The sequence below is a fragment of the Colossoma macropomum genome, unplaced genomic scaffold (assembly GCF_904425465.1).
Source record: "Colossoma macropomum unplaced genomic scaffold, Colossoma_macropomum, whole genome shotgun sequence".
Lineage (NCBI taxonomy): Eukaryota > Metazoa > Chordata > Actinopteri > Characiformes > Serrasalmidae > Colossoma > Colossoma macropomum.
Window position 1 is genome coordinate 20,688,756 of NW_023494801.1, and position 26,729 is coordinate 20,715,484.

The 26,729-nt window shown below is 37.5% G+C and overlaps 2 protein-coding genes across 2 annotated transcripts; one reads left to right on the forward strand and one right to left on the reverse strand.

Moving 5' to 3' along the window:
* Window positions 1–1,988: 1,988 nt before the first annotated feature.
* Window positions 1,989–14,957, reverse strand: LOC118821802 (splicing factor U2AF 65 kDa subunit-like). The gene is made up of 11 exons (XM_036590531.1): window positions 14,896–14,957; window positions 14,000–14,174; window positions 13,578–13,681; window positions 12,504–12,655; window positions 11,393–11,509; window positions 10,543–10,681; window positions 10,221–10,300; window positions 6,788–6,910; window positions 5,370–5,456; window positions 4,780–5,022; window positions 1,989–3,265 (listed from the first exon to the last, which is right to left on the reverse strand). Exons 1-11 carry the CDS (start codon window positions 14,954–14,956, stop codon window positions 3,134–3,136), a joined length of 1,413 nt encoding a protein of 470 aa, XP_036446424.1. The 5' UTR covers window position 14,957; the 3' UTR covers window positions 1,989–3,133.
* A 3,365-nt stretch (window positions 14,958–18,322) lies between these two features.
* On the forward strand, window positions 18,323–24,683 carry dhrs7ca (dehydrogenase/reductase (SDR family) member 7Ca). The gene is made up of 8 exons (XM_036589247.1): window positions 18,323–18,460; window positions 20,429–20,506; window positions 20,598–20,754; window positions 20,860–20,972; window positions 22,675–22,885; window positions 22,982–23,074; window positions 23,950–24,102; window positions 24,198–24,683. Exons 2-8 carry the CDS (start codon window positions 20,495–20,497, stop codon window positions 24,404–24,406), a joined length of 948 nt encoding a protein of 315 aa, XP_036445140.1. The 5' UTR covers window positions 18,323–18,460; window positions 20,429–20,494; the 3' UTR covers window positions 24,407–24,683.
* Window positions 24,684–26,729: the final 2,046 nt, after the last annotated feature.

The following is a 26,729-nucleotide window of genomic DNA, read 5'->3' on the forward strand; positions in this document are numbered from 1 at the left end:
CGTAGGATTATCTACCTATCAATATATATATGAGAGAGATTGATAGGTAGATAATCCTACGTAATCCTATATATACATATATATATATATATATATATATATACACATATACATATACATATATATATAATATATATATATATACACATATACATACATATATATATATATATATATATATATATATATACACACATATACATATATATATAATATATATATATATATATATATATATATATACATATATATACATATATATATATATATATATATTCAGATATATGTATATTCAGAAATATCTGAATATCTTCCACATTGTTACTGAACTGTCCTTATCACCCACGGTACCACGTCACTGTCTCATCGCTAACAACACCAGGACTGTGATTTAATCACAGACAGATCATCACAACCGTGATGTTATTCTCAACACGACCTCAAGTGTTCAGTTGCTTTTATTCAACGGTTCTACAAAATGAAGAAAACAAACAGTAGAGCCAAATGAGCCCCGAAGTAGTAAAACAGTAAAGCCAAATGAGCCTCGACACTGTGTAAAATGTGCTTTGATATTGACGGGTCCTTTCACCAAAAAGCAGTGGTCTTTTTCGTTAAGGACAGAGGTCTCAAACTGTCTCCGCATCAGAACAGTAAAGCTACACCACACGACTTTTAAAATCCTAACTGACTGAAAAACGGAGAGAATCACACAATTAACGTCTGTCTTTAACAGCAAGTCCTGTTATTTTGTCGTGAGGACCCCCAAACTGAGACATAAAGAGAGTAGAACACACGTTTCGGCTACGAAAAGCACTCAAATTCCCAGCTCGCCCCGCGTTATCACGTGACACAAAAAAGCTGAACTGGACCGAACCTGTTGGGACCTTTATCAACAAATCAGTCAGTCAATCCACCTTTATTTAAACTCGGAGCACATTGAGGCTGATCTTCACTTACAATGTAACCGAGCATTACACAAAAAAGAAAGGACTGAAAAGAGTAAATATACATTTGTGATAGTAAAAGTATAACAAAGGAAATAAAATATGACCAAAATTATTATTAAAACGTAATTAAAATTATTAAACGTAATTAATTAAAATTATTAAAAGTAAATAAAAATGAGGAAACATTAAGACAAATAAGACAAATCAAGATAATAAATTAAACCTGTTAAGCAGATTAGTAAAAAAGAATAGATAAAAAATCAACATTAAAAGTAAATGAATAAAACCACTGAATAAGCTAAAAAGCATTATCTAAAAACAGATAAAGTAGAAAACTATAGTAAAACAATAATAGTAATGATAAAATGACAAAATAATACAAAAAATAAGTACAATAAATTGAAAGAATAAATTGAATGAAATTAAAATAAATTAGTGAAATATTTTACTAAGAACTGACTGCTGCCTTGAAATCATTAAGAGAGTGATTATTTACTCTGAATTCAACAAGCAGCTCCTCTGTCCCTGCTGTCTGCTGCTCACGTGACGGAGTGCATGCAAATCTTTTTTCTCTGTCATTGGCTGTTACCTGAAAGTTAAGTCGCTGACCATCTCACACTACAGAACTTGTGAAAGTTGTAAAAATCAAACATGCCTGAAAATATCAGAGGGCCTCCTGAGCTGGGAGGAGGGCTAAAGATTGACTTGCTTTCCCTTCACATGGTCAGATCAGCTGTGCTGTCAATCATTCCAGATTGTGAAAATTTGTCAGAAGTGCCAAATCGAAGTTACAACTGAGCTAAAAATGATGCAGTGTAAAACAGTGCTTGAGCTGTACTACCATTGTGGCTGAAAAAGGCTTATTTCCTCAAAGTGACCAGCAGAGGGCGACATTGAGTACCATGTAACTCAGACAACATTTTAAAAATTTAAAGTCATGACACAATGGAGTCAGTTCAGGTCTGTAAAAATGAGAAGGGATTAAATGTAGCTAATAATACTCAATACTTCTGAATTAAAGTACAGCTGACAAACTGGAGGTTGAAGTATTGCAATAGGCATTGTTTATTGCAGGCAAGGCAGTGGCAGGTTTGAATTTACAAAACCAATCGCTAAAACGTTTCACATTCTTTGTAAAATTATGATTGTTCATAGATGATATTTTTCATTGATTACTTGATTTTTTTTCACCCTTAAGATGTGGCGTCATGAAGGATATGCTTGAAATGTGACAAAAAACTGTGATTTAGGGGAACTGTAGTGTCTTCTTAGTGGCAGTTCTATAAACTCCTCAAATTTAAAACTGCTGTAAACAATATAACGTTACTTCAAATGCATATTCTGACCATCAACCAAACCACTTCAGTATTTTTCCTACTGAGTGTCTCTGGATTTCTTGAGGGTAAAATGTAAGATGTAATGCTCTCATTATAAACAGAACTTGGGCCATGAATTCTTATAATACGTACAAATATCTGGATGAACAGGCAGATTTGTGCACAATTGCTCTCTCTCTCATTCTCCCTTGCTTATTTCTATTCACACACAGTGTAGACCTATGGATGTTTTTATAGGTACAGTATTTACACTCTATTAGCAGCTTTTAAATCAACATATATGAACACTTTCATTTTATCTTACAACAAGATACAACAATTTAGAATAGCATCAATTACATTTTGCTGGTATGAAGCACTGTTACCCTAACCAAACTACAATAAAATCTAATTTAATTTTTCATCTAGAACAAAACCAAGGCCATCGTAAAGAACAGGTAACAGGTAAGCTTGAGCGCACAGCTAAAATGTAATTTCACAGCGTTTCATTCTTTTGCCGTTGAAGATAAATGCTATATTTGATTGTAAAGAAAGAGATAAATGCTGGCTGGATCTTTTGGTTTTGGGTTAATATAAAGTTTGATCATCTCTGCTAATACTAAAAGCTAAAAGCTAAAGGTTTTTGTCACAGTTTGTTAAAATACTTCACTTCACAGATGAGTACTAGTTTTTTATGCCCTAATGTTGGTCAGAAATCTAGAAGCTGGCCTACTCACATCATCTCTTTTAAAACTATATAAATAGCAAAAAAGCAACTGTGTAACAGCGAAAGGAAACAGGACCGATCTTGACTTCCTTCCTTCCTTATGCTGCAATCTTCATTTTGGTGAGTCAGTCTAGTCTCAACCTTCAGAATTCGTGTCTGTGGTACATGTCTGGATCGTAGTACTTGGTGACCACCACGCGGTTCGCAAACTTGCGTCCGGTCAGGGCCTGCATGGCCTTCTGACAGTCGGCCGCTGACCCATACTCCACAAAGATCTGAAACAAAAGCAGTCTTTGTCAACAAAGCCAAAAATCATTTATGTGTGCAGAGAGCATTCTTCTTCAGTATGTGCACAAAATTCATGATCATTACTGTCTTTGAGCATGAATTCTTCAATAATTATTAGAGAGGCACCAAAATTAAAGCTGGGCAGAAAACCAAAAACAAGTTTATATTAGAAATTCGCCTTTATAATAATACTATTGCATACATTTCATTCATTTCTTTTGGTTTTTATATATGCTTTTGAATTCAGTTTAAATGATTCAAAAATGTATTATTGAAAAGCCAGTCCTTTCAACAGAATGTTTTTCTGAAGTATAGAGGACCAAGAACTGATTTACAGGGGTTTGACCTTACTGACACTCTGTTGTAAACTGTTTCTGTCTTTTGGCAGTCTCTGCTGAAGAGCCATAGTTGTTGATGTGTAATGTGGTGCCATGTGTTACACATCTCTCGCAAGGTTTTGTGCTCGCTGCTCCAAAATTACATAGTGCTATAGCAGGCGTTCTGTGCCCTGAGTGGAAATGACAGAAACATCATTCCCCCCTATTATAAGTTTTTGAAGCTATTTTGAAGCTCTTGTAAGGTAAAATTGTCACATAATGTTGCTTTAAATGAAAACATTTTTTTTAACTTGAAATGCTACAAGGTAATGGAAAAACATCACTCATAATGAGTTACTGTCATAGCTACTGACATAAAATGGGTGCAACTTGCCCAATCTGGCAACCCACACTTTCTTAAAAAAAATGAAAACAATTGTAAAGTCTTTTCAATGAGCAAGGGGCTGACCATGTTTCAGAATCTAAACGACTATATTTAGAATCGATATATTTATATATGTACATTTTAAGTAACTTACAAACTGTTTTGTATCAAAGCACATGCAAAACCCAACTGTGTTTGTCTTATCGCCTGGTGCAGTTTTAATACGTTTTTAATCTCCGGAAGGACAGCTCGCTAACCAGCTTATTCTCATTTACTCTTGGAAATTAATGCAGTTTCTGTTTTGAAAATGACAGTCACCTGCAATTAGAGCTCTAATACAGATGGTTAACAACAGAGTCTCGAATGCTCAACGTCTGACTCCTGCCGAGTTTTCACTGTGGCTCTGACAGGAATGAACCATTTGACTGACATGAAAATAAGCCAACCATAAACCATTGTTTTTGCATGATGTGCAGGACATGCAGGCAGATCATCTTGCTCTGTTCAGTTGTGCTGCTAGAGCACACTACTGGTGACTCGCTAGCGTTAAGCTTCATAAACAAAACTTGATATTTCTCACAGACTTATAAAAATCAATGCATGGAAGCACGTTCTTTCATCTTACCTAGTAAAACTACGGGTCTTCCGAATGCCTGTTTCATTTATGAATTCTTTAATTACTTGAATTTATTGAATTTAGATTGAAGTTACAATTGTCAAATTATACAGTGACTTTATTTTTGTGAAGCAGCACCATAGAAAGCTCATAGCTTTCAACATATTCCTTCCACAGACTGACCTTGCCACAACCGGGTACCTCCACGCCATCAATGGGCCGTGGGATTTCAATGGAGCGCACGTTGCCGTACTTGCAGCATTCCTCGCGGATGTCCTCCAGGATCTCCTCGTAGTCCTCATCATCCAGCAGCTCCTCAGGCATCACCATGTTGAGGAGACACAACACCTCAGTGGGCAAACCAGAATTCTGCAGCCTCTGCAGCCCAGGAACTTGCAGAGTTACTGGTGTCTCTATGATGGCAGTCTACACACAACACGAATTGCAATAAATTTTAACAGTTTGCTCATGCATTACCTCATTTTTTCCCTTTTTCAGCAAATCACTGTTCAAAAAACCCCAAAAAGTTGCTATGGGGGCAACCAGAGACCACTGAATGGTTGCCGAATGCCTAAAACCAGCTGGCAAGGACAACAAGGACTATGTCGAACCAAACTGGTATGCAAGGATGGAACGTACTATGTATTTGATACAACTAAAAAACACCAGCATGGTGGGATAAGGATGCGAAGGAAAGTAACTGTATCTGCATTGGCGACCTTGGCAAATCGAAAATGAAAGGAGCCCAATGTGGGTCTGGCACTGGCACTTACTGGATTGGCGTTCTTTGCGCCCACACTGGCCCGCTGGACGATGAGCTTTTTATCACCAAGCTGCATGCCATTCAGCCCTGCCACCGCCTAAACACAACAAACACTTTCATTTAGCCTTGGATTGTGTATATAGGTCATTCCCTCGTTATGAAGGTCACATTAGCATCTTGTTTTGCTGACAAACTGACATTCAACAAATTCAGAAATTTGTTGAATGTCATCGACAGAATACATCATGAAAAATTCTGGGTGTAATCCAAAGGACTTACAATGAAAATATTTTAACAAGGACACAGACTGTCACTGATGTGAGGCACCACTTCTGAAGGTTGGTATAGTGTAGTGGGTAACACCTCCGCCTTTGCCTTCTATACTGTAGACTGGGGTTTAATCCCCTGCCTGGGTAAGTACACTACGCTATACCAGTAAGAGTCCTTGGGCAAGACTCTTAACACTACCTTCGCCTACCTGTGTAAAAATGATTAAAATTGTAAGACGCTCTGGATAAGAGCGTTTGCCAAATGCCGTAAATGTACAGTTTGCCAAATGCCGTAAATAAAGCATCGAAAGCTACTTGAGTGAGTGCCCCCCCCCCATCTTCAACCTGCTAAATAAGTATGTGAGTATTCACCCATTTCAAAACTGGTTTTAACAAGCCCTCGTCCAAGCCCTTGATGCCATCCTAAGGGTCATTACGTTACTTTATTAGCTCAAGTGAAGTGTGTTAGATGAGCCCTTAAAGGACTGAGAAACTGAGAGAACATAAGTGTCAACTTAAGCAGCAAAACCTCCTCAGTAATCATTGTGACCTGATGCATTTCCTTTTCAACCTTGAAAAAAGTAGTTGACAAAGCAGTTTAAGCCACATTCGTAAAACGTTGAATGAGACACATTTGATTTGCTCTGCTTTAGGTTGCAAACTACTCTCTTAATCTCTTATGAATTACTGTTGATAAAACTTTATCCTACTCTACAAAAAAGGCAATATAACATGATGTTAACCCAAAGTTTGTAGCCAAACAAAACAGTTTTTCACAAAATGTGCATATGCTACATTAAAAAAGTGTTTTGTATTAGAAAGTCTGCATGACTTGTTGATTAATACTCTGAAGCTAACCTGACTGAAGGTGAGAGTGTTCCTTTTGAATAACTGAATAATCCACTCCTCACTGTCACCTCCTCCCTATTCAGCAAGTAGCCACTTCTGACTTCAAGAAGGTGAGGGCATGTTAAAAAAGTCCCGAAATGGAAGTGAATGAGTGAGTGAGTCACAGGCCAGGCCCATGAGCTTTTTTCTCATCTAAAAATTGTAGAAATATTGCATCAGCATCCTATTGTTTTTTTCCGTTTTGTTTTTTGCCAGCAAATCCTAGCTACAGCTATATACAGAGATTTTTCTCACAGAAACATCTGTTTACCTGGTCAGTGGCACCAATATCCACATATTCACAGAAAGCATAACCTTTCGACAGTGATGTAGCACTGTCTTTAACAAGGTTGAAAGCCTTGAGTGGTCCAAATGATGTCAAGAGCTCCTTAACCTGCACAAAAGAGGAGGACAAAACCTTTAGCGCGGCAAAGAGTATAATGAGATGAGCAAAAAGACATATTTCTTTTCCATTATAAGACTTGTAGGTAAAGAAATTAAGTGGTGGAATGATTGGGGTGCAAGAGATGACAGCAGGAAAAAAACCCAAAGATATCACATTCCTTTAGATTAAAACTTACTGCTGCTGCAGTATTATAACATTATGTAAGATAAATAACATACAAGCATAATTAAAGGACACTAGCATTTCCTTGTCCTGGTGGAAACGTTTATAAAAAAAAAGTACTAACTTGAAAATGAAACAGTGATTCTGCCCAAAAAAACATATATACTATAACAAAGTCTACACTGATGGTAATGAAATGCTTATATCTGTGACTCTGTTATTTTAACAGAAATTAGTGCAGTACAGTACTATGCAATGACAAGAATATTCATGTTCTAAAAATTGTTGGAATAAACATACCACTGTATGTTTCTACTAAAACCACCATCATTATTCTTAAATATTGTGCCTTTAATGAAACTAACCCACCCCAGCTAGCCACCCGCCACCCCCTCCCCGCTACCCAGAAACCCTCTGCGGGTTAACGCGCTCCGAAAGAGTGATGGTAGAAAGAGAGCAGCCAACGGGGGAACCCTGCTGGCAGGAAGTGTATCCGTGCGAGGAACGGAAATGTCTTACTTGCCTTGTATTACATGTTGGCATGGCAGCAGTAGATCAGTAATACTGAACAAATTATGAGCGCAGACTTAACGATCTTACAGGCCCCTAGCTGGGGACAAAGTGGGGGGAACAAAAATGAAAGAGCTGTGAGTTTCAGAGCAGTAACAGTGACTGCAAGAAAAAAAAAAAAGAAAGAAATGAATATCAGGGTACATTCACCTCCATCTGAATCTAGTAATTTGGTCTGGCAGTTACATTCCAATTAGCTAACAACTATATTCTCTCTGAGGAGCCGTGTTAACTCCCCTTTCTCTTTAGAGACTACAATGGAATCATTTCTAGTTTTTATGTGGATTGTTACATCAGTAATCTTCTAATGAAGTCAAACAATCTTACCTTCTCTTAACTCCAAAATCATAATATCCATCCAACTACAAACATCACGTCATATACGAGTAGGAGATATTAGACACTGAGCCACTAAGTCTAAATGTCAACATGCAGTTAATGTAGTAGTTGGTAGGAATTTATTTTGAGGACTAAATGTATTTTGAGTAGTAAATCTGGGGCTAATCCATAAAAAGAAAGTCTATCTACTTCAGACATGTCTAAAATCAACACTATGTTTATAAAATGTCTATATGTATGCTAACCCACTAAATGTTGTATAAAGTAAAGCCAGGCATACACTACACAACTTCCCAACAGATTTTGAAAACAGACTAATTTTGAGGCTACTTTTTTGCAGAACATCTCACACTTAACATCAGACTTCTGCAGAATTTCTTTTTTTTCTTTTTCTAAATAAACACTTAAATTCCAAATCTTGCCGTTATCACGTGACACAAATGAAACTGGAACTGGGCCAGACTTGTCTGCTTTTTTCGCTATGCATATTATGTGTGCATAAAATCACTATCCAAGCATAAATATGGGGTTAGGAAACACAGATATCTTTCTAATCTGCAGTGAGACCTTTGAGGAGTGTGCCAAAAGTTTCCACAAGCAAAGTGCCAAAGCATCCAAAATATGTTGCAAATACAAATAATGGCAGTTATGAACTATTTCAACTTTTTTTTTCCAAAAAGAGTATTACTCTTTCGCTCATTTTCATATAAATATATTACTCATTTTGACAGTCTTTGCTTGCATTTTTTTTTGCATTTGCTGATATATATATGTTTTCTTGATACCTGGCTACGCGTTCAGAAGACCTGTCAAATCAGTTGACCAATAGAGAGTGCGGGTGAAAACCCTATTCTAAGACCTGCCCTTGTGAAAATGTCAAAAGCAAAAGAAAAATTTCAGAAACAAAATATATCAGTAAAATCAGCAAACAGGAAAAAAAATGAAACACTGGCAAAATGAGCAATATATATATATATATCAAAATGAGTCAAAATAAGATGTAATCTTTTTGAAAAATTTGGTTTGATTTAACTGTCATTTGTATTTGCAACATATGTTGGACATTTTGATACTTGCTTGTGGATTTAATTATTGTAATTGAAACATTTGGCACAGAATTTACTCCATAGACCCCAAGAAGCATTTTATCATGAAACTGGCAACGTGTTCTGGTTATTATAAAGACAGTAAAGTAACAGAGGCACTCACGCATTTATTTATCAGTTTTCAATAAGCAGCCCCTCCATTGCTGTGCATACTCACGCTCTCTGTTGATTATACAAATCAAACATTTGAAAATATCAGAAGGCCTCCCATTAATCCTCGTTTTCCCTCCCACACTACCAGACCATCAGAGCCGTCAAAAGGCTTCTGGAAATTCGCTTCAGACTGTAAAAAATGTATAAAAGGGGCAAATTTAGGCTAAAATCAAGCAAAAAATTGTGTAGTGCACGCCTGGCTTTAAGGACAGATCTAACCAAACCAGATCTATTATGATATTAATGGGTATATTGATGATTTGACAGGACAGCTGAAAATGGCATAAAGTACAGAGCGCAGGCTTCATTCTTTCATTTTTTAATTAAAAATTGATAGTTTTCCTAAATTTTCAGCCTTGGACATCTGTAAATTTGTCCCTGGAAATCCAAGAAAAATGTAGCAATTTTAGCCTGTCTTAGCATCCTATTCCAGTGGATAATGCATTTATGGCAAAGCATTCTCATTACTGTGGGTAAAGACTGTTAACACCAGCTAGAATGGCACAGATGACTCATAAAGAGGCTAAGCTTGTTAAAATAAGTGGGACAATGGGTCTAGTTAGAAAATCAAAATACAGATAGGCATTTAAACTATCCAGTAGCTTTTTAAGCAAATTTTTTGAGTGAAGTAACATATTAAAGAAAAAATAATGTAAATAATACATCTGAGACTTTTTATATCCATGTTTAAAACAGTGGGGGAGTGCAACTGTACATGTTAAATTTCTCCCTAAAATCAATCATATTCAGCTATAACTGTTGGCACCGCCATCTGTACCCAGGAGGTGAAGTTCAAATCACTGAAAAGTTAACAGCATGACTGGGCTCAATCAATATAACATAAATAAGTGAAGCCTTTCTAGAGACAACTGGAAAAACGTGCATGCTTGTTACCGCTGCTCTTAGATGGATGGAGTGAGTTTAAGATAATAACTGAAATGACATTTTATGCAAAGGCTAAGCCATACCTGATCATCATTTAGATAGTTGGGCAGACCTCCAATGAAGAGTTTATGGGGAGAGTCTGGTACAACTGTGGACACAACTCCTAGTGGAACAAAGAAGCCATTATATTGCATTAAAATTGTAGCTGTTTAAGTGTTAGCTGATTAGTGACTAACTGAAAGGATCATATCAGTCACTTCAAAACAAATGCAATTATTTCTCATACACAGATTAAATCCAATGCCAAAGGTAATTCACCAATGAAAATCCTTTTTAGTCCAGGCCTAAGCCTGTTCTTCATCTGGGAAACTGGCCCATTGACTGCCACTTTGTGCTAATCTTAACCTGGAACGTGGAAGGCCGGCTGCTCAGAAATGCCGGGCAGGGGGCGATAGTCATGAGGCCGTCTGATCTTCAGTGACTGCCCTTGAAAGATGATTCCATCAAACGCCATGGCCTGTGTGGTCTCATCTACTGACCTGAACTGAAACAGAGAGATTTACACATAAGACGCTGCAGTCATGAGGACATTGCAGCACCTCATTCTACAAGGGAACCTAAACAGACAAGGTTATGTGGGGTCAGAAAATATGATCTCACACGCATTTGCTTCCAAACTCTAATGCTTTACTGAAGCTTTAGGTCTGCCAAAAATAATCATTTCCACTAGAGGGCAGTGTTGAACTTTGTGAAGAAAACTATTGCAAATTATAAATCACCAAATTTCTTTTTTTTTTTTTTTTAATGCAGTTTACAGAATGCCTTTAAATCAGCTCTGCAATTATCTTAAAAATACATCTTTTTATATGTGCAAAAATACACTCTGAAAACACTTTAAAACACACAACACAAAATTAACATAATATTACAGCAAACAGGAAAAGCACCCCATACTTTTTTCTGTAATTCTAAACTTGGTTTGGACTGCAATGCCCCCCACTGCTTTTAATAGTAACACCATTTGGATAAGGAGGTCCGAACGTTTCATTGTCACAGATTAAAAATAGCTGCACTCGGCTGTTCAGCACCACACCATACCACTAACTCTGCAATTTTCCTTGTGACTTTAGACGTGACTAGAAAAAAAAAATCAGCATGTATATTCACTGTTAAACACTAAGCAGTTTCTGTTTACATCAAAACCAATTCCCCTTTTAGGCACAAAAAGGTAAATCACTGACTGAAGTTTATTTACCTCAAGGAATGCAAAGTTCTTGTCCTGATTAATTTGCACAGCAAGCACAGGGTTGCTGGGTGCCTGAGAAAGCCCAGCAAGTCTCATCTGGGTGTTGAAGAACTCTGCCATTGATTCCTAAACAGGATACGCAGTACATTATATAAAGGATGTTACTAGGAATTTCAATCATAAACAGTAATTTATTCTGTTTGGAATTAGCTAAAGTAATTCATCTATCCATGTTCAGCCCACTGATGTGTTTTAGCAATACACTGCTGTGAGGTTAGAAAAGTCTTACAGAACACTCAAAATCCCATTCAGTCTAATGAGAAATGAGCACACAGCTCAAAATATGGAAATGCATTGTTACATTTATTTTGTCACTGTAAAGATCAGGTGTCACAGACATGCATGGCTGGGAGTCCAAGAAAGCCCTAAGACCTTGCTCTCTCTGGGTGAGTAGGGTGGATTTCCCCTTCCCCATAACTCAGCACGATTTTAAGTAATAGGAATGTCTGTAATAGAACTGGCAGTTAGCGTTTTCGTCCAAGCGTTTTCGTTCAATGACATTGTCTTAGCAGCAGTATGAAAAAATGAGGTGGTTTCACGTGACCCGGAAGAAGTGTGTTAGCCGTCACCCTCCCAGCTTGGCAGCATCATGTGATTGAAGGGGAAGCCTAACTAGTTGGTAGAATTGGCAATGACAAAATTGGGGAGCAAATTAAATAAAAATGAAAACAAAAATAGGTCAACTTTTATTTTTTTAGCATGTAATCATGCATGGTGGCAAATCTGTTGTTGTTTTCAACTGGCCTAGTTTTAGCTACAACAACATGGCAGCACTGCATTTTAGACTGGAAATGTAACATTACTTAGCAAACCTGCATTCATTAGGTTGAATGTTATTTTTGCCATTGATAAGCTTGTCCAAGCTCCCAACAGTTGCTACAAAGAGCACTCATAGGTCAAATGCTTGCCATCACAGAGAAGCAGACGGGAAATGGTGGCATTCTGAAAATGTAGTTGTTGACAGGAATCATAATCCAATTGAAAAAATACTGATGCCTTATAAATTATCAAGACAATTGTTTACCATGAAACACATGGGCTGCTATTTTAAGAAGCTTACCTCAGTCACTCCAAAGGGTATATTGCCAACATAAAGACGTCGAGCTTGTCTGGTCATTTGGCTGCCAACAATAGGCACTTGTGTTGGCGTCACAGCCACTCCGGCTGTGGTAGACGTCGCCAGCAGCGCAATGGTGGGGATCTGCCCAGCAGCTACGACAGTTTCAAAGATTAATTAGAGAAGAATAAATTAAAAGATCTATTTACAAGTACACAATATAAGTCAGTTAAAAGAATGCCGTGGCTCAGTTGTTACGCAGCTGATGACAGTTAAAGGTTAGACATTAACTTTTTAAATGATGACTCATGTTTACTACATAAATAGATGAACTAATCCAGAGCTGGAACAGTACTACAGTATTAAAACAAAACAACAAACTGAAAAGAATATTTTTCATACAGGTATATTTAACATAGAGTTCACATGTTCACAACTGTCAGCAAAACTTAACCAATATAATGAGCAACATGCATGTCTCCTATATTTATTATATATACAGTACTCTGCTAAAGTTAATGACCAGACATGATTTTTTTTTACATTTTTTTATAAGTCCAAAGTTCAGTCTTAGAAGTTGGTTAGAAGTGCTTTCTGCTTCTTAAGAACTACCTTATCCCAAACATATTTTCATTCATACACTGAATGGAGGTGTTCAATCCATTGTTCTGAGAAAAACAGCAGTTATTTTGTTTGATTTGTAAATTTTCTTCTTTTTCGTCCCCTTCCCATTCTCAGTAATGGCTTCTTGACAGCTACATGTCCTTTCAGACTCATAGTGTTGAGTGGTCTTTTCACAGTGGAAGGATGGACAGAAACACCTGTGGATTTTTTCAGATCTGAAGCAGAGGGGAGATCGATCTTTTCATCCTTATTTTGAACTCTAGTTTATAAATTTTTTAATATCTCTGGAAAAAATGATAATGTGTACTTAATGGGCAACCTGACTAAAAATTCAATAAATAAAGGGTGGTGTATGAATATTGCACTATACTGTAGATATTTCCGACACTGTACAGAACCCGGCCTAAGCACATTGGCTCTAGATCTATGGGTAAAGGAGGACAATTGCTGTACCTTGCATTGCTTTGTACTGCGCTGGAGTAATGTGTTCAAACCCCGGGGGTGGAACATCCCAGTATCTGTATGTCCTTTTCTTTCTTGTTCGTCGAGGAGAATAGCTGAGGACACACACAAAAAAAGAAAAAGTGTAGGCCAACAGCTTATTCAGAAAACGGAGAGAATCTGACTCATACGCCTAAACCAGGCATTTTTCAAGCTTCAAGTAGCCTACAAGTCTATTCCACGACACTTTGAAACTGCCAACCAAATAACACAACTATTATCTCTGCACCTACTTCTTTTCTACTACAACTGCCAACAGTAGAGATGCACAGGAGACGTCAGAATGCCAAGAGTCTGGATAGCAACCCTGAGCTTTTGATTTCTTCTCCTATACATTAGATAAGACCTTGGCTTGTTGAGAATCTTTTGGACACCTGTGTTTCTTATGGTCCCTGGAGCTGCTCCGGCGATCCCGGCTCTTGCGGTCTCGACTGCGGCTGCGTTTCTCTCGGCTGCGGCTCCCTCTGTCTTTGCTCCAGCTGCGATGCTTCTCACCACGACTCAGTGAGCCACTGCGGCTCCTTCTCCTATGCTTCTCCTTCTCTCTCTCTATAGGAAAAGTAAAGGAATCAACAATGCAGGCTGTCAAATTATTGATTTCGAAATGGGATACTAATAGAAGATTTAGGAGGGGCCATAAAATATCTACAACTGAATTACATTGTGACATTCTCATATTACAGCTATGATGTCAAAACTGAGCAAGACATTTAAAAGAAATTACTGTACATCACAGCAGCACCTGCTTAATATACAGCCATTTCCAGGTTACCTTTAAAAAATAAAATACACAGGCCTATTTCGCAATAGGGCCCACAGATGTTTGTGTGAGCCAAGCTAACTCAGCTGGACAGACGGCAGTCATGTTCTGACCAAACTAGCTAACCTAACTAGTTTAGTCAGGCGTCCAGGTTTTCTTCATATAATCGGCGTAGCTAAAACCTTGAATAAAACTGTAAGGATTTCGCAGTCCTGAGTGTTTTGGCATCCTGAGCTACAGATTAAAGAATTAAAAACCGGTCACTGACTGACCAGCTGACTGGACCGAGACTGAACCGTGAAACACAGATAGCTAACGGCTGACAGACCATTCAGTGAATTCTTGCCCACTAACAAGAAAGCTAAATTAACGATTTAAACAGAGCTGCAAATGCAAAACTAGCTCGCCAGCTGGCTAGCAAGCTACATGCAAGCCTTTTATGAAACGGCACTGCGAGGTGCAGAGTGTAAACATAGCAACAGTACATGGAAGCAAATTAAACTGTATTACCTTGTCTATTCTCACTTAGCTGTTTCTCGAATTCCTCAAAATCCGACATTTTTTTTACCATAAACCGGTCCAGCCGCTCTGTTTTAGCCGCCGCTGAGGGCAGCAGCAGCAGCAGCACCGGCTGTCAGTGCTGGTCGAGCCGGTGCGGTGATGGATTAGGGGCGCGTCCCATTCGGAAGGCATCACGCCTAATGCCTACTCCCTACGACGTATCCGCCCTCCACAGCTCGGAAGGTTTACAGGAGCTGTTTTCCAGTCGGAGTACTTGCGGTCTGAAAACTTTTAGTAAAACCTTTGCTAGTGTAAATGTACCAATCCACCGGATTTCCCAGACCCAGATTAAGCCTAACCCTAGATAAAATAGGGTTTTTAAATGATGAAACACCATTGTCACTGCAGTTTAGTCTAGACTAAGGCATAATCCAGAGGTGTCAAATACTAAGGCTCTGTCAAAAATTGCATACTACCATAATAAATAGTATGTTAATAGTAGTACATCACCATTAGATTTCCATTCATTATAGTATGGTCGTATACCGTTTTGGACGCTTAAATAATCAAGACTGTCCTAATGGTTCTTATCCAGCCCGCCAAATTAATTTAGAATCGCATTCTAAATTAAAAAACGTAACTTCCAAAATAATGATTGAAAAAAAGTTTTGGATTAAACTATGGAGGTAATGATACATAACCTTGCGGAAAAATGTTAAGATCAGTTAGCTAACTAAAGCCCTATTCGAGCTGGATTGGTTTTACCTGGGGAGGTGCTGTAATTTGAGTGATTACCGGTGAGATCCGTGATTTTAATCCAGTATTAACCTGCCAAGTCCATAGTTTTTACAAGTCTGATAAATAATAATTTAGAAGTGAATCACCTTCTATAACACACTGAACTCAGAGCTCCCTCAGTAATAGCAGCCCTGTTCAAATTGATAATGACAAAACAACAAAACTAAGGAACAGAAAACAGCACCTCCATTTTTTGCACTGAAGACAAGGCTAACAGCTATATAAAGCTTGATTTGACAAAATTCCCAAATCCTCAAGTTCAAGACAAGACTCATTTTTTGGTATTATTTAACATTTTACCATTTATCCACCCAATGTGTTTTATTGTTTTTGAAGTAAGATCAGGATAGGGATGTATGATTAGAGACGGAAGTGTGGTGCCTGTTGAATAATGCTGAGGTAAACGTCTGCGCAATGATGTTTTAATCTGAGCTATTTGGGGTCTTTTGGAGAAATTACACAGCTCCTATATCCCTTATGAGTTGGCCAGTCAAATCACGCACATATTATATTACTATACCTCATCTGGTAAAACTAATCCAACTCCAATAGGGCTTACATTAGCTTTTCTTAGCTTAGCTGCTGTCATTTTAATAAATCAGTCAGATCAAATAGGACACTCCTATTTAGGACACTCTGTTGGTACGATTTTCTTTAGAACACCATTTTTTTTAAATAAATGGTTCTAATAGCACTAAAAAAGGGTTCTTCTATCGGTACAAGCTTGACATGGTAACAATAGCTGAACCTTTTTGGTGCTATAGAGAAGTCTTTTCAAAAATATACAACACCTTCAGAACCACTTCACTATGTAAAGAACCATTTCAGCATGAAATTGTTCTAAATAGAACTCAATTCTAAAGAAAACCATTGCCTTTACTAAAGAACTTTCCTTAAAAAGACATCTTTTTCAAGTGTGTAGATGAACTGTGTTCACATAGTATCAGAGAATACACTGGATGGTGTCTCAGATCATAAACTAGGGTAACGTAGAACTTGCCTAAGGTTAACACTTAAATTTCCAACTTTTTGAGTGCAGCTTCTCTGTAATATGCTCAGAAATTCAGAATAGTTTTGTGCACAGCTCAGTGAATAGACTAGTCTTATGACTAAATCTTACAATTTGGCCAGTCCAGCATTTCTCCTGTTTACTCTACCAAAGCAGTTTTTCAGAGCCTTTTTAACTAGTTGATACGAGGGCTCAGAAACAGAATAAGGAAACAGTCAGAAACATTATTTCAGTGTTTCCATTTTTGCTTTCCAACCCCAACATAAGATTCTTAAATCGGTTAGAACAAAATGGAACAACAGTTCATTCCATTTCATTTTATGTCGGCTGTATGTAGACCCAATATATTAAAATAGTACCTTTGGAAAGCTACTAAACCCAGCTGTTGTGTTTGTATAGATAAAGGCTTGTTCACACATATACAGGCTATGAAATTTTAATGTTTGTGAGCAAGTAAGTTGCTCCAACACATAGCTGTGAAATAGCCAGTGTGATAGCCCAAATTATACCTTTATATATGTCGGTTATGTAATGACTTTTTGTGAAGTGGTTATGAATAAATACGTTGTCTGATGTCTGAGCCATTCTTTTATAATAGCTTTGACCATATTTGGGCCTATAACCTATTTTTAAAATACACTATTTCACCATCATTAACATTACATATAAAAATAGAGAACACTTGTAGGTTTGTACTGCATTTGAGATGTAAACATTGTGATGCCTGGCTTCCTCTTTATCACTTCCTTATCACTACTATCATCAAGTAGTCTGAGTCATTATGTTTCTCTACAATACACCATTTCACTTCAAACCACTCTAAATTACTTTGTTTACATTTTACTGTTTTAATACAGAACGGCTAGAAAATCTCTGAGTTTCTACACTGTAAAAAGTGACTTCATGTGGTAACAAATAAATTAACTAGTTTTATTCAACCTAAATAAATACTTTGCATGAATGATTCTTTCAATCAATGTAGTTTTTTAAGCTGAATAAAACTAGTTCAACTGCATGTTACCACATGAAGTCAATTATTTAAGTAGATCTGACTAACCACTTTTTACATACAGAGAATAGCTGCCTGTCTCTGTCTATGTAATACACTGGAAAATGCATGTAGAATAAATAATTGGGCCAACATCTCTTTGCCAAAGCCATTTTAATTCAGGTTAGCTAAATGATCCTGAAAGATAACCTTCAGACGCTGTATGTCGACACTATAAGCAATGGAAATGGTGGTTTAAGTCAGGGAGTCTGCAAAAGTGTTAACAGTCTATTTTCAAATGGTAACCTGATCCTATTTACTGCTCCTTTCTGCACACTCAGAGCTCAGTTGTGTACATGTTGTACAAAACATGTTTAACTGTATTGTTCAAAGATCACAGAAAATATCATCAATTCAGTTTTTCTGTCTTATGTTAATAAAGTAGCTCATTATTGTTGTCTTGGCTGTGAGTGTTCTTGCTGAATACTGCCATACATTCAAAAAAACACTGACCCACCTAAAGCACAGCTCCAGAAATAGGCCGCCACTTAACCGCCTGCAATAATGCTTCAAACGCTGCTATGTATACAACTTACATGACAGACGACAGCTTCAGCTGTGTGCTATTAAAAGCACTCAAATCTCAGAGCGCTGCCTGGTGCCTGCTGTCCAGCGCCAAGCTGTGGGAAGAGGTACTGGAAAAGATTGCAAGCATTTCTACCCTTAACCCAGGACAAGCTAGCTGAAATCCTCACCTCAAGCTCACACTTCTACGTTTTGTAAGTCTCACAGAGTGATACATTATATATCTGCATGTGTTGACTGATTATGTTACTGTACTGCTGGAAGTTAGACTGGAATGAGACTCCATTGCTTTTTTTATGCAGGGAAGTGGAAGGTGGCTTATCATGACTGCAATGAATCTGCTTCTTTGTGTTCTACCTGATGGAAACTTGTCTTTGATTGCATTTCATTGGATCTAACTTACATGACTGGACTTTGCATTTGGAATAGATTTAAAGATAGCAAATATATTTAGCTCTTCTATAAACACACACATTGTACACGGTGTTGTGGATATGGAGCCTCCAGACACACTAAAATTTAAAGGCGAATCCCACTGATTTTTCAAAGTTGTTTAAAAAATGTAAAATGGCTCATTGTGAAGGACCTTACTGATGCAGTTTTCTTTAGAGTGGTGATGGAAACCAGGAGTCACAATGTCTACAATGCAAACATAGCCACTTTATTTACTATCCAAAACACCCAGTAAACCTCCATGTGTCTTCTAAGACTTTGTATGTAATGTTGATAATGGTAAACCGTAGTAAATCATAAAAAAGGTTTCTTTGGGTACTGTTTTGTCCCTGCATTTACCTCTTCACCATGAATGGATTAAAAAAATATTTTTGGCGTAAAAACTAGCGCTAAAATTACTCAGGTATTCATAACCATTTCATGCAATAATTGCCTGTGAGAGAGCTTTTAGAGGCACACTTTGGACATCTGGGGCCATATTACAGAAACTTCTTGAGTCTGAAATCTTATCTGTTTAGTCATCATGACAACTTTAGTTGGGTTTAAATTAATACAGAAGCTTACAGAACAACAGTTCTTCAATTCATAATCTTATCCATTAACTCCAGATAAGAAAACAGTGTTACAGAAACATCCTAACTAGATAAAATTTCCTAAATTCTGTCCTAACTTTAAGACAACCTCAGAGGAGTCTTTACTTCTGTTTTATTTGTCTGTTTCTACTGTTTTGTGTAGTGTCAGGCAGCATAGTTCACTATAAGTGGCATAATGACGCGACATTTATCTACACTGAAAACTTTGAAGTTTCTGTAATACGACCCCTGATTCACAATGTGCTGCACTACAAACCCCAGCTTGCACTGCGACATAAAGTGCACTCCCCTGTTAAGGGCTATTTAGCGTGTCCAATCGGCCTACCTGCATGTCTTTGGACTGTGGGAGGAAACTGGGGAACCCAGAAGGAAACCCACGCAGACATGGGGAGAACATCTAAAGGGCGCCGTTTGAGATTCAGCCTCAATATGAGTAAAGGAGCTTTGTTGGATTAGATGCTATATAAGACCTGCGGTGGTAATTTTGTGACCAAAAAGTACTTACAAAGTGAATGTTTTTGCATTAAACAGTAAGATATGTTCACTGTTAAACAACAAAAATGTAAAAGATTTATGAAATGATGCAGTATACAGTGAGTGTACAGTGAGACCGAATGTTCTTCTTCTCATTCAGCAGTCAGTGGTTGCTTGGCAACCATAGCATACTCTAAAGGTACTATATTTCTTGGCGGAATACTAGTTTAAGTTGACTATTATTAATAAAAACTTGAATAATTTTCTAAAACTTTGTGTATTTTAACATATTTTTGTTAGCTGCTATTTTATAAAAACAATGAGCCGCTCAAAGTCGTGAGATTTTTTTTTTCTTATACTAAATGAAACTATTGCACACAATTGTGTTAATATTTGATATTCAGTTAACACTCACAGTTTTAAGATCACCCTTCCCGGTGATAAAATCGCAGTAACGCAGAGCTTCTCGTGGCTTATTGCTTTAATATCTTGTCTTTGTACTAATTCAAATACAGGCCAAAGTAGATTTATAAATTACTGCTTTCTGTTTTTATTTGCATTGTACCTGCTACCCAACTTTTTATGAATTGAGTTTATACATTCCTGCTCTCTTTATTCTTTTTTTATGACATTTTCTTCCAGACTGACGTAGTTCAGCTAAATATTTTTCCTGCGAACTGATGATTAAACAGATCTAACACTGCGGACATGGACAGTGTGGTAAGAAACTGTTGCATTTAAAGCAGTAAACACTAAAAAAGCACTGATGTGCTGTATCAGAGTACAGATGTTATTGTGTAATCTCTTTCAGAAGGCAGGCATGACCACGGTTTGGCTGGTGCCTGCTGTGGTGGTGGTCACAGCAGGGGTATTCTATCTGTACAGTCTGATCCTCCAGCTGCTGAACAAAACCGCACTGCGAAACAAAGTAGTGCTAATAACAGATTCAGCGTCGGCTCTGGGGAAGGGTATGCTATTGTTCCGAGTTATTGTTCCTTCAGATTGTTATTTTCTCTACAACTATATTACAGATGGATTATTGTTGTAGCATTTACTGTTCTTGGCCTTTTTAGAGTGTGCAAAAGTCTTCCACAAGAGGGGAGCGCGGCTGATTCTTTGTGGGAAGAACTGGGAAAAGCTTGAGGCTCTTGCAGAGCAGCTGGCCAATGAATCAGATCCAACTTTAGTAAGTAAAAGACAATATTATAGTAAATACATTGATGCTGACAACTCAAAGGAACCCCACTGCACAATCAAACACAACACAAAACAAACATGCACATACACGTACTGAAGTCAGAGTTGAAAACACAGTTTGGGTTTTGGACTGACTTGGACTTTAGACTAGAATCCTTTTGCTTTGAGTGACTCTATATTTTAATTTAAAAATATTCAACTTTGTAACTACTAAAACAATCATAACACTATCGAAACGTTACTGCTGGTAGTGAGAATTTTAGCTAATTTTGAGCAGAACTCAAGAACACTAGCCATAACATGATATCAATCACAGCTTTGAACAGTTGTACACACTTTAAATTACAAAAATCATAGAAAATCATTTTTCATTGAAACATAATTGCAGAAAATATGCGTTTCTTAGCAACAATTCTTATTGTTACACACTGATTTTCAGACTTTGGGACACATTTAATTCAAAATAATGGGATTTAACTGCTCACCATGTGGCCATGAGGGACAGGGATGCAGTCTCACTTCCTGCTCTAAAATTCAGGGGTGTAGCTAAAATAAGGTTCCACCTATTGACTAAAACTTTGTTTCAGCAGTGACTCGAAATGAGACACAATTTTTTAAATGAAGTTTTTTTGTCTTGATAAAATGCAAAGACTTGATAAATCCAAATCATTCAATATCTCCTTAAAAGAAATCAAAAGATTAAAAACTTGTATGCCCCCCCCCCTTTTCTTCTTACCTAACCCCCTTTTTTTACCCCAAGGCATCTCCTCAGGTTTTAATGTATATAGTTATTTGTTTACTTTTACAGAATGTCAAAAAGAAGGGGAAAAAAAAAGATTTTTTAAAGAATAAAAAAGATGGAGAGATATAGATCACAAGGTGTATGAAAGGATATATCTAATTGGAAATCAACATGTGCATGGAATTGTATGTTGTCATTGCATGCTTTTGAATGAAAAAAAAAAAACTTGGTTTGGTTTTCACAAGAAATTTAGGGGTTAGGATTTGGAGCCACCTCCCAATAGAAAGTACCCTCTAAATGATGATTTTGCATGAATTTATCTTATTACTATCTTAAGCCTTAGGGACATTTCTGATAACAGATTAAAAACACTTCAAAGCTGAAACTTTCGTGAAACAGTCATTGTATGACCATACAAGCACAGTAGCTATGAATACAACGTAGCAGAACATTTATCTGCGAAATATGACTGGAGATGGAAATACAGTTAAACTACAAATCCCACGTCTTAGTGCATTTCTGCTGCTTCGCAGGACATTAGATAGTGATGTCATTTGCATGACAGATTTTGTAGTCATGTTTCTGTCCAGTGGGGAAGGAAAGTGGCAATCTTACTACACTTCTGCACTACCCTGGAGTAAACTACAGTAATTCTCTGAATTTAGCACCACTGCAGGACTCTTGTTGAAATTCCTGTAGTATTAAGATTCCTATAGATCTTTTTCATAGAGGTTTCCCCAAACTCTTTATAATATCTTATAATGCCTGTAATGGAGCATCACTGTTCAAGCTGTGTAGTTGTATACTGATCTGTAGTTTATTTAAGCCTATGAACATGACCAAGACTGGCACCCACACACACTGCATTGAGGGATGAATGTCTTTGTCAACACTGCAGTTTTGTTCCAAGCTTATTCATTTCAATATCTGTTCAACGAAATATTTCCAGACGTTCCCACCCAAGTTAGTAGAGCTGGACTTTAGCGACATGAAGTCAATGCCAGATGTGGTCTCAGACGTGCTGGACTGTTATGGCTGTGTGGATGTGCTCATCTTCAACAGCAGCATGAAAGTGAAGGCGCCGGTACAGACACTGTCTCTGGAGATGGACAAGCTGGTTATGGATGCCAACTACTTTGGACCAATCACATTGGCCAAAGGTACAATATGAAGCCCCACAAGCAAACCACAAATCAATCCTGTCATTTCGCTACACGTTTCTAAAACGCTTTTTAATGTACACCTTACAATTGCAGGTGTTCTACCCTCTATGATCACCAGAAGATCTGGCCACATCATCCTGGTCAACAGCATTCAGGGAAAACTGACTGTGCCTTTCCGCACCACCTGTGAGTTTAGCTAATAGACACTGAGAGATAGCTCTATTTACATGTTGGCAGACACTGAATGAGTCCAAAGCCTTTTTCTTTTTTGCATAAAACTCTAGGTCATAGTTACCAGAAATAGATTAAGCCTAAGCCTAAAACTAAGCTGAATGCAATCAAATTCTTATGTTACTGCAGCAAAAGGGGGCACAAACTCCCAATTAATAACCTTAATTTCAGAAGAAATGTGTTATGAGCAGCTGTCTGCAAACCTTTAGTGCTGGTAGCTGCTCATCCCACATTTCTTCTGAAATTAAGGGTATTAATTTGAAGTTTGTGTCCTTTTGCTACAGTAACAACCTTCTGAGAAGATTAGATTGCTGTGAGGACTTAATTGTCCTCTGGATTTGTACTGATGTTGGATGATTGTTTCTGGATCACAAACGCCATTCCAACCCATCCTAAAGTCACTGGAGCTCCATCACTCCGGAGAATGCAGCTCCACTGCTCCACAGCCCAACGTTGGGGGTCTTTATACCCTACTAGCATTGGGCCTGATGACTTGTGTGGCCCATTCCACTGCCAGTGCTTTTCTATGGAGAATTATACAAGCTGTGTGGGCACAGTTGTATGCCTATGTCAGTAGCAGGTGCACCTTAAAGTAGCTAAATTTTGTAATTAGAATAGGACTTTTGAACATAAAGTGTACCTTAACAATAAAGCAAATGTAACACCAATGCAAATATTTAGAGGAACAAAGAGTGCTATCACTTTTGTCTTTGTGTTAAAGCTTATGTATATGACTTCAACTGATAAAACAGAGCTAAATCTACAATCATCCTCTGAGTCCTGAAAAAACAATAGCCGCTGCCAGTCACATAGATGTTCTTCCGTTTCAGATGCTGCCTCTAAACATGCAGTGCAGGCCTTCTTCGACTGTCTGAGAGCTGAAGTACAAGAGTACGGCATATCTGTTAGCACTCTCAGTCACACTTTTATAAAAGCTGCTCCCTCAGCCAAACAAACCCCCACAACAAATTCCATCTTGTCAGGTACGTCCACCTCACCATCAACTCATGCAGCTAACTTCCTACTTCAGCTTTGTGTGACCCCTGGATGCTCATGAGTCGTCTCTTTGAAAATGCAGTCCTCACCAGACAGAAACCTCATGGCGTTTCACCGGAGGAGATGGCCGGTGAGCTTCTGAAAACTTTGAGCAGCAAGAAGAATGAAATCATCATGGCGCACTCCATCTCCAAAGCAGCTATCTACGCAAGGTCCATCTTCCCCAACTTCTTCTTTGCTGTAATGGCGGCCGGAGTGAGGAGCACTGCAGCTATGGAGCATGTACAGTGAGGGAAAACAGTATTACTTGAGATGCAGCCTACATGAGAACAAACTGTATTTGTCAGAATGGTTTGGAGGTTTGGTAGGTAAGGACTGAAATGGGAACTGTGGGCAGATGCCGATATTTTTCACATGTATCTGCTGATGTCGATACATCAAAATCTAAGTGGATTATAATTACAGGGGAATTATTTTTATAAAGGAATATAAATAAAAATGTAGTCCAATGTCATCTAAACATTCTGCTCTTCCAAAGTATAATAAAGATATAAAATATTGGTTTGAATTATTGGCCAAATCTAAACATCTGTCCATGCTGATTTTTAACACAATTATGTGCTGATATCCTAAGTTAAGTACACTGACTCAGTGGACAGGGTAAATCATGTCAGATTATCTTTTTCAAACTAAGATATCCTGTGAATTTAGATTAAAAAGTAAAATAGCAGGTTAGCAAATATGGCTATTCAGTTTACATTGGCTCATACTCTTATAATCCTGAGGCTTTCTAAGGCCAATTTGTTGACTGAATTTGTTAAATGTGATTCTGTACAGAAAAAAGATTGTACAGAAATGTACAGTAAAGTTAAATATGTTATATTTGTGAATTACAGCTGCTTTCACCTAGAGAATAAAACTGCCAACAGACTACTGCAAACAGAGCTAGGTGGTACATTTGGCCAAAACTTGCCTCAAAAAAACCCCAGAAAAGATGCATGAACTCTGGACACATCAAGTTAAATCAGAGTAAACCAAAAGATCCACCAAAGCAAAAACATGTAATTTTAATTTTAGAATGATGCAAGTTGCGAACAGCGCTGTACTAAATTATACTGCCCTCTGGAGGAGAAAGAAAACAGTACTAGCACCGCTACCTATTAAATCTATCTCAAAGTAGAAGAACCCAATATTTTCATTTCTGCTGTGTATCCTTAACGGCAATTATTAATCATTTTCATTGATATATAATCAGTTTATCACAGTTTATCAAATGATTTTCATTTTGAATGATACAAATGGTTTGGGATTCATTTTGTACTGTCATAAGCTTAAAACCCATTCATACATAAACTAGTCGTAAATTTGTACATATGTGTAACATTCAGTTAGCTAAACATGAAATTACATTCTAAAAATTACAACTAAAATAATAAACATTACAACAACAATAACATTTATTTGTATAGCACTTTTTACAACTAGTGTTGTTTCAAAGGAGCTTTACAGAAAAGCAGTTTATGGAAGGATCAAAAGAAGAAAAAAAAAGAAAATAAGAGAAAATAAAAAAGGAGTCCATGTTAGACGTAAGTAACTGAATCCGGGTCCAAGCCCCCCATGAACAAGCCAGAGGTGACGGTGGCAAGGAAAAACTCCCTTGGAGAAAGAGGAAGAAACCTCGAGAGGAACCAGGGCTCAAGGGAGGAACCCATCCTCCTCTGGTCGAACCCAGATGAAACATTCATCCAGGGTACATTAAATATAACACTGAGAAAAATTATCCATGGCACGCTTTATGGGCTAAAATCAAGATGTCCAGGAAGAATAATTGTTTTCAATTTATAAATCCCAAAGTCTCTCTTTGGTTAACTTTCTGTTTCTTTCCTGCATGCATCTGGAATAAGATCAAAACTTAATATTCTAAGTTTAGAGGGATTATTTTAATGGATTTAAAATGCCATGGGGTGATCCTCACTATCTTCCCTGATAGCACACTTATTGTGAAGTTTTGCTTCTGCCTACATGTGATGAAGACAGAGACCTGTCTTGTCACCAGGACAGCACTGAACACCACCCCCGAAGCTTTTATAAAATAAAAGGTGTAAACTTACCTTAGCACCTTTGGGAATTGGGGCTTTCCAATGCAAGCACCTTCCACAGATGTATGTGGAATATATGTATGTCTATGGCTTCTTCTTCTACAAGCTGAAAGGATCCATGCTCATCCACAGCGAGACATGTAACAGTATTAATTATTATTTTGTAAATATTCTGATAGTGGTGTGGTTCACGTCTGGTATATAAGCACTAGGATCTTGTTGAAGGTTAATTTTGTTTATGCTAGTGTTGTTGTCTGGCTTTGCAGCCAGCAGACTGAAAAGGCATTCTGTTTTTGAGGCTGCTAATTATTAGTGACTACTGGAGATCAACCAAGGGGCAAATGGAGTCACTTTAAAAATCAATAGTTGGTATTTTCTTCATTTTCCCAAAACAATAATTACTGTATCTGTTCATGTTTGGTTTCTGATCACATCAATAAAACAAGCACTGGAACTTACCTAGAGAAACATGTGCAGTTAACTTGTAGCACACCCCACTCTCTGAACCCACTCAA

Bases quoted from the DNA above. Each gene is read 5' to 3' on its own strand.
- LOC118821802 (XM_036590531.1), bottom strand. From the start codon at position 14,956: ATGGTAAAAAAAATGTCGGATTTTGAGGAATTCGAGAAACAGCTAAGT. The intron at 14,175-14,895 runs GTAATACAGTTT...CTTTTCCTATAG, and splicing joins GCTAAGTGAGAATAGACAAG to AGAGAGAGAAGGAGAAGCAT. The intron at 6,911-10,220 runs GTATGGCTTAGC...TCTTTTGTGCAG, and splicing joins ACTATCTAAATGATGATCAG to GTTAAGGAGCTCTTGACATC.
- dhrs7ca (XM_036589247.1), top strand. The intron at 20,755-20,859 runs GTATGCTATTGT...TGGCCTTTTTAG, and splicing joins AGCGTCGGCTCTGGGGAAGG to AGTGTGCAAAAGTCTTCCAC. The intron at 20,973-22,674 runs GTAAGTAAAAGA...AAATATTTCCAG, and splicing joins ATGAATCAGATCCAACTTTA to ACGTTCCCACCCAAGTTAGT.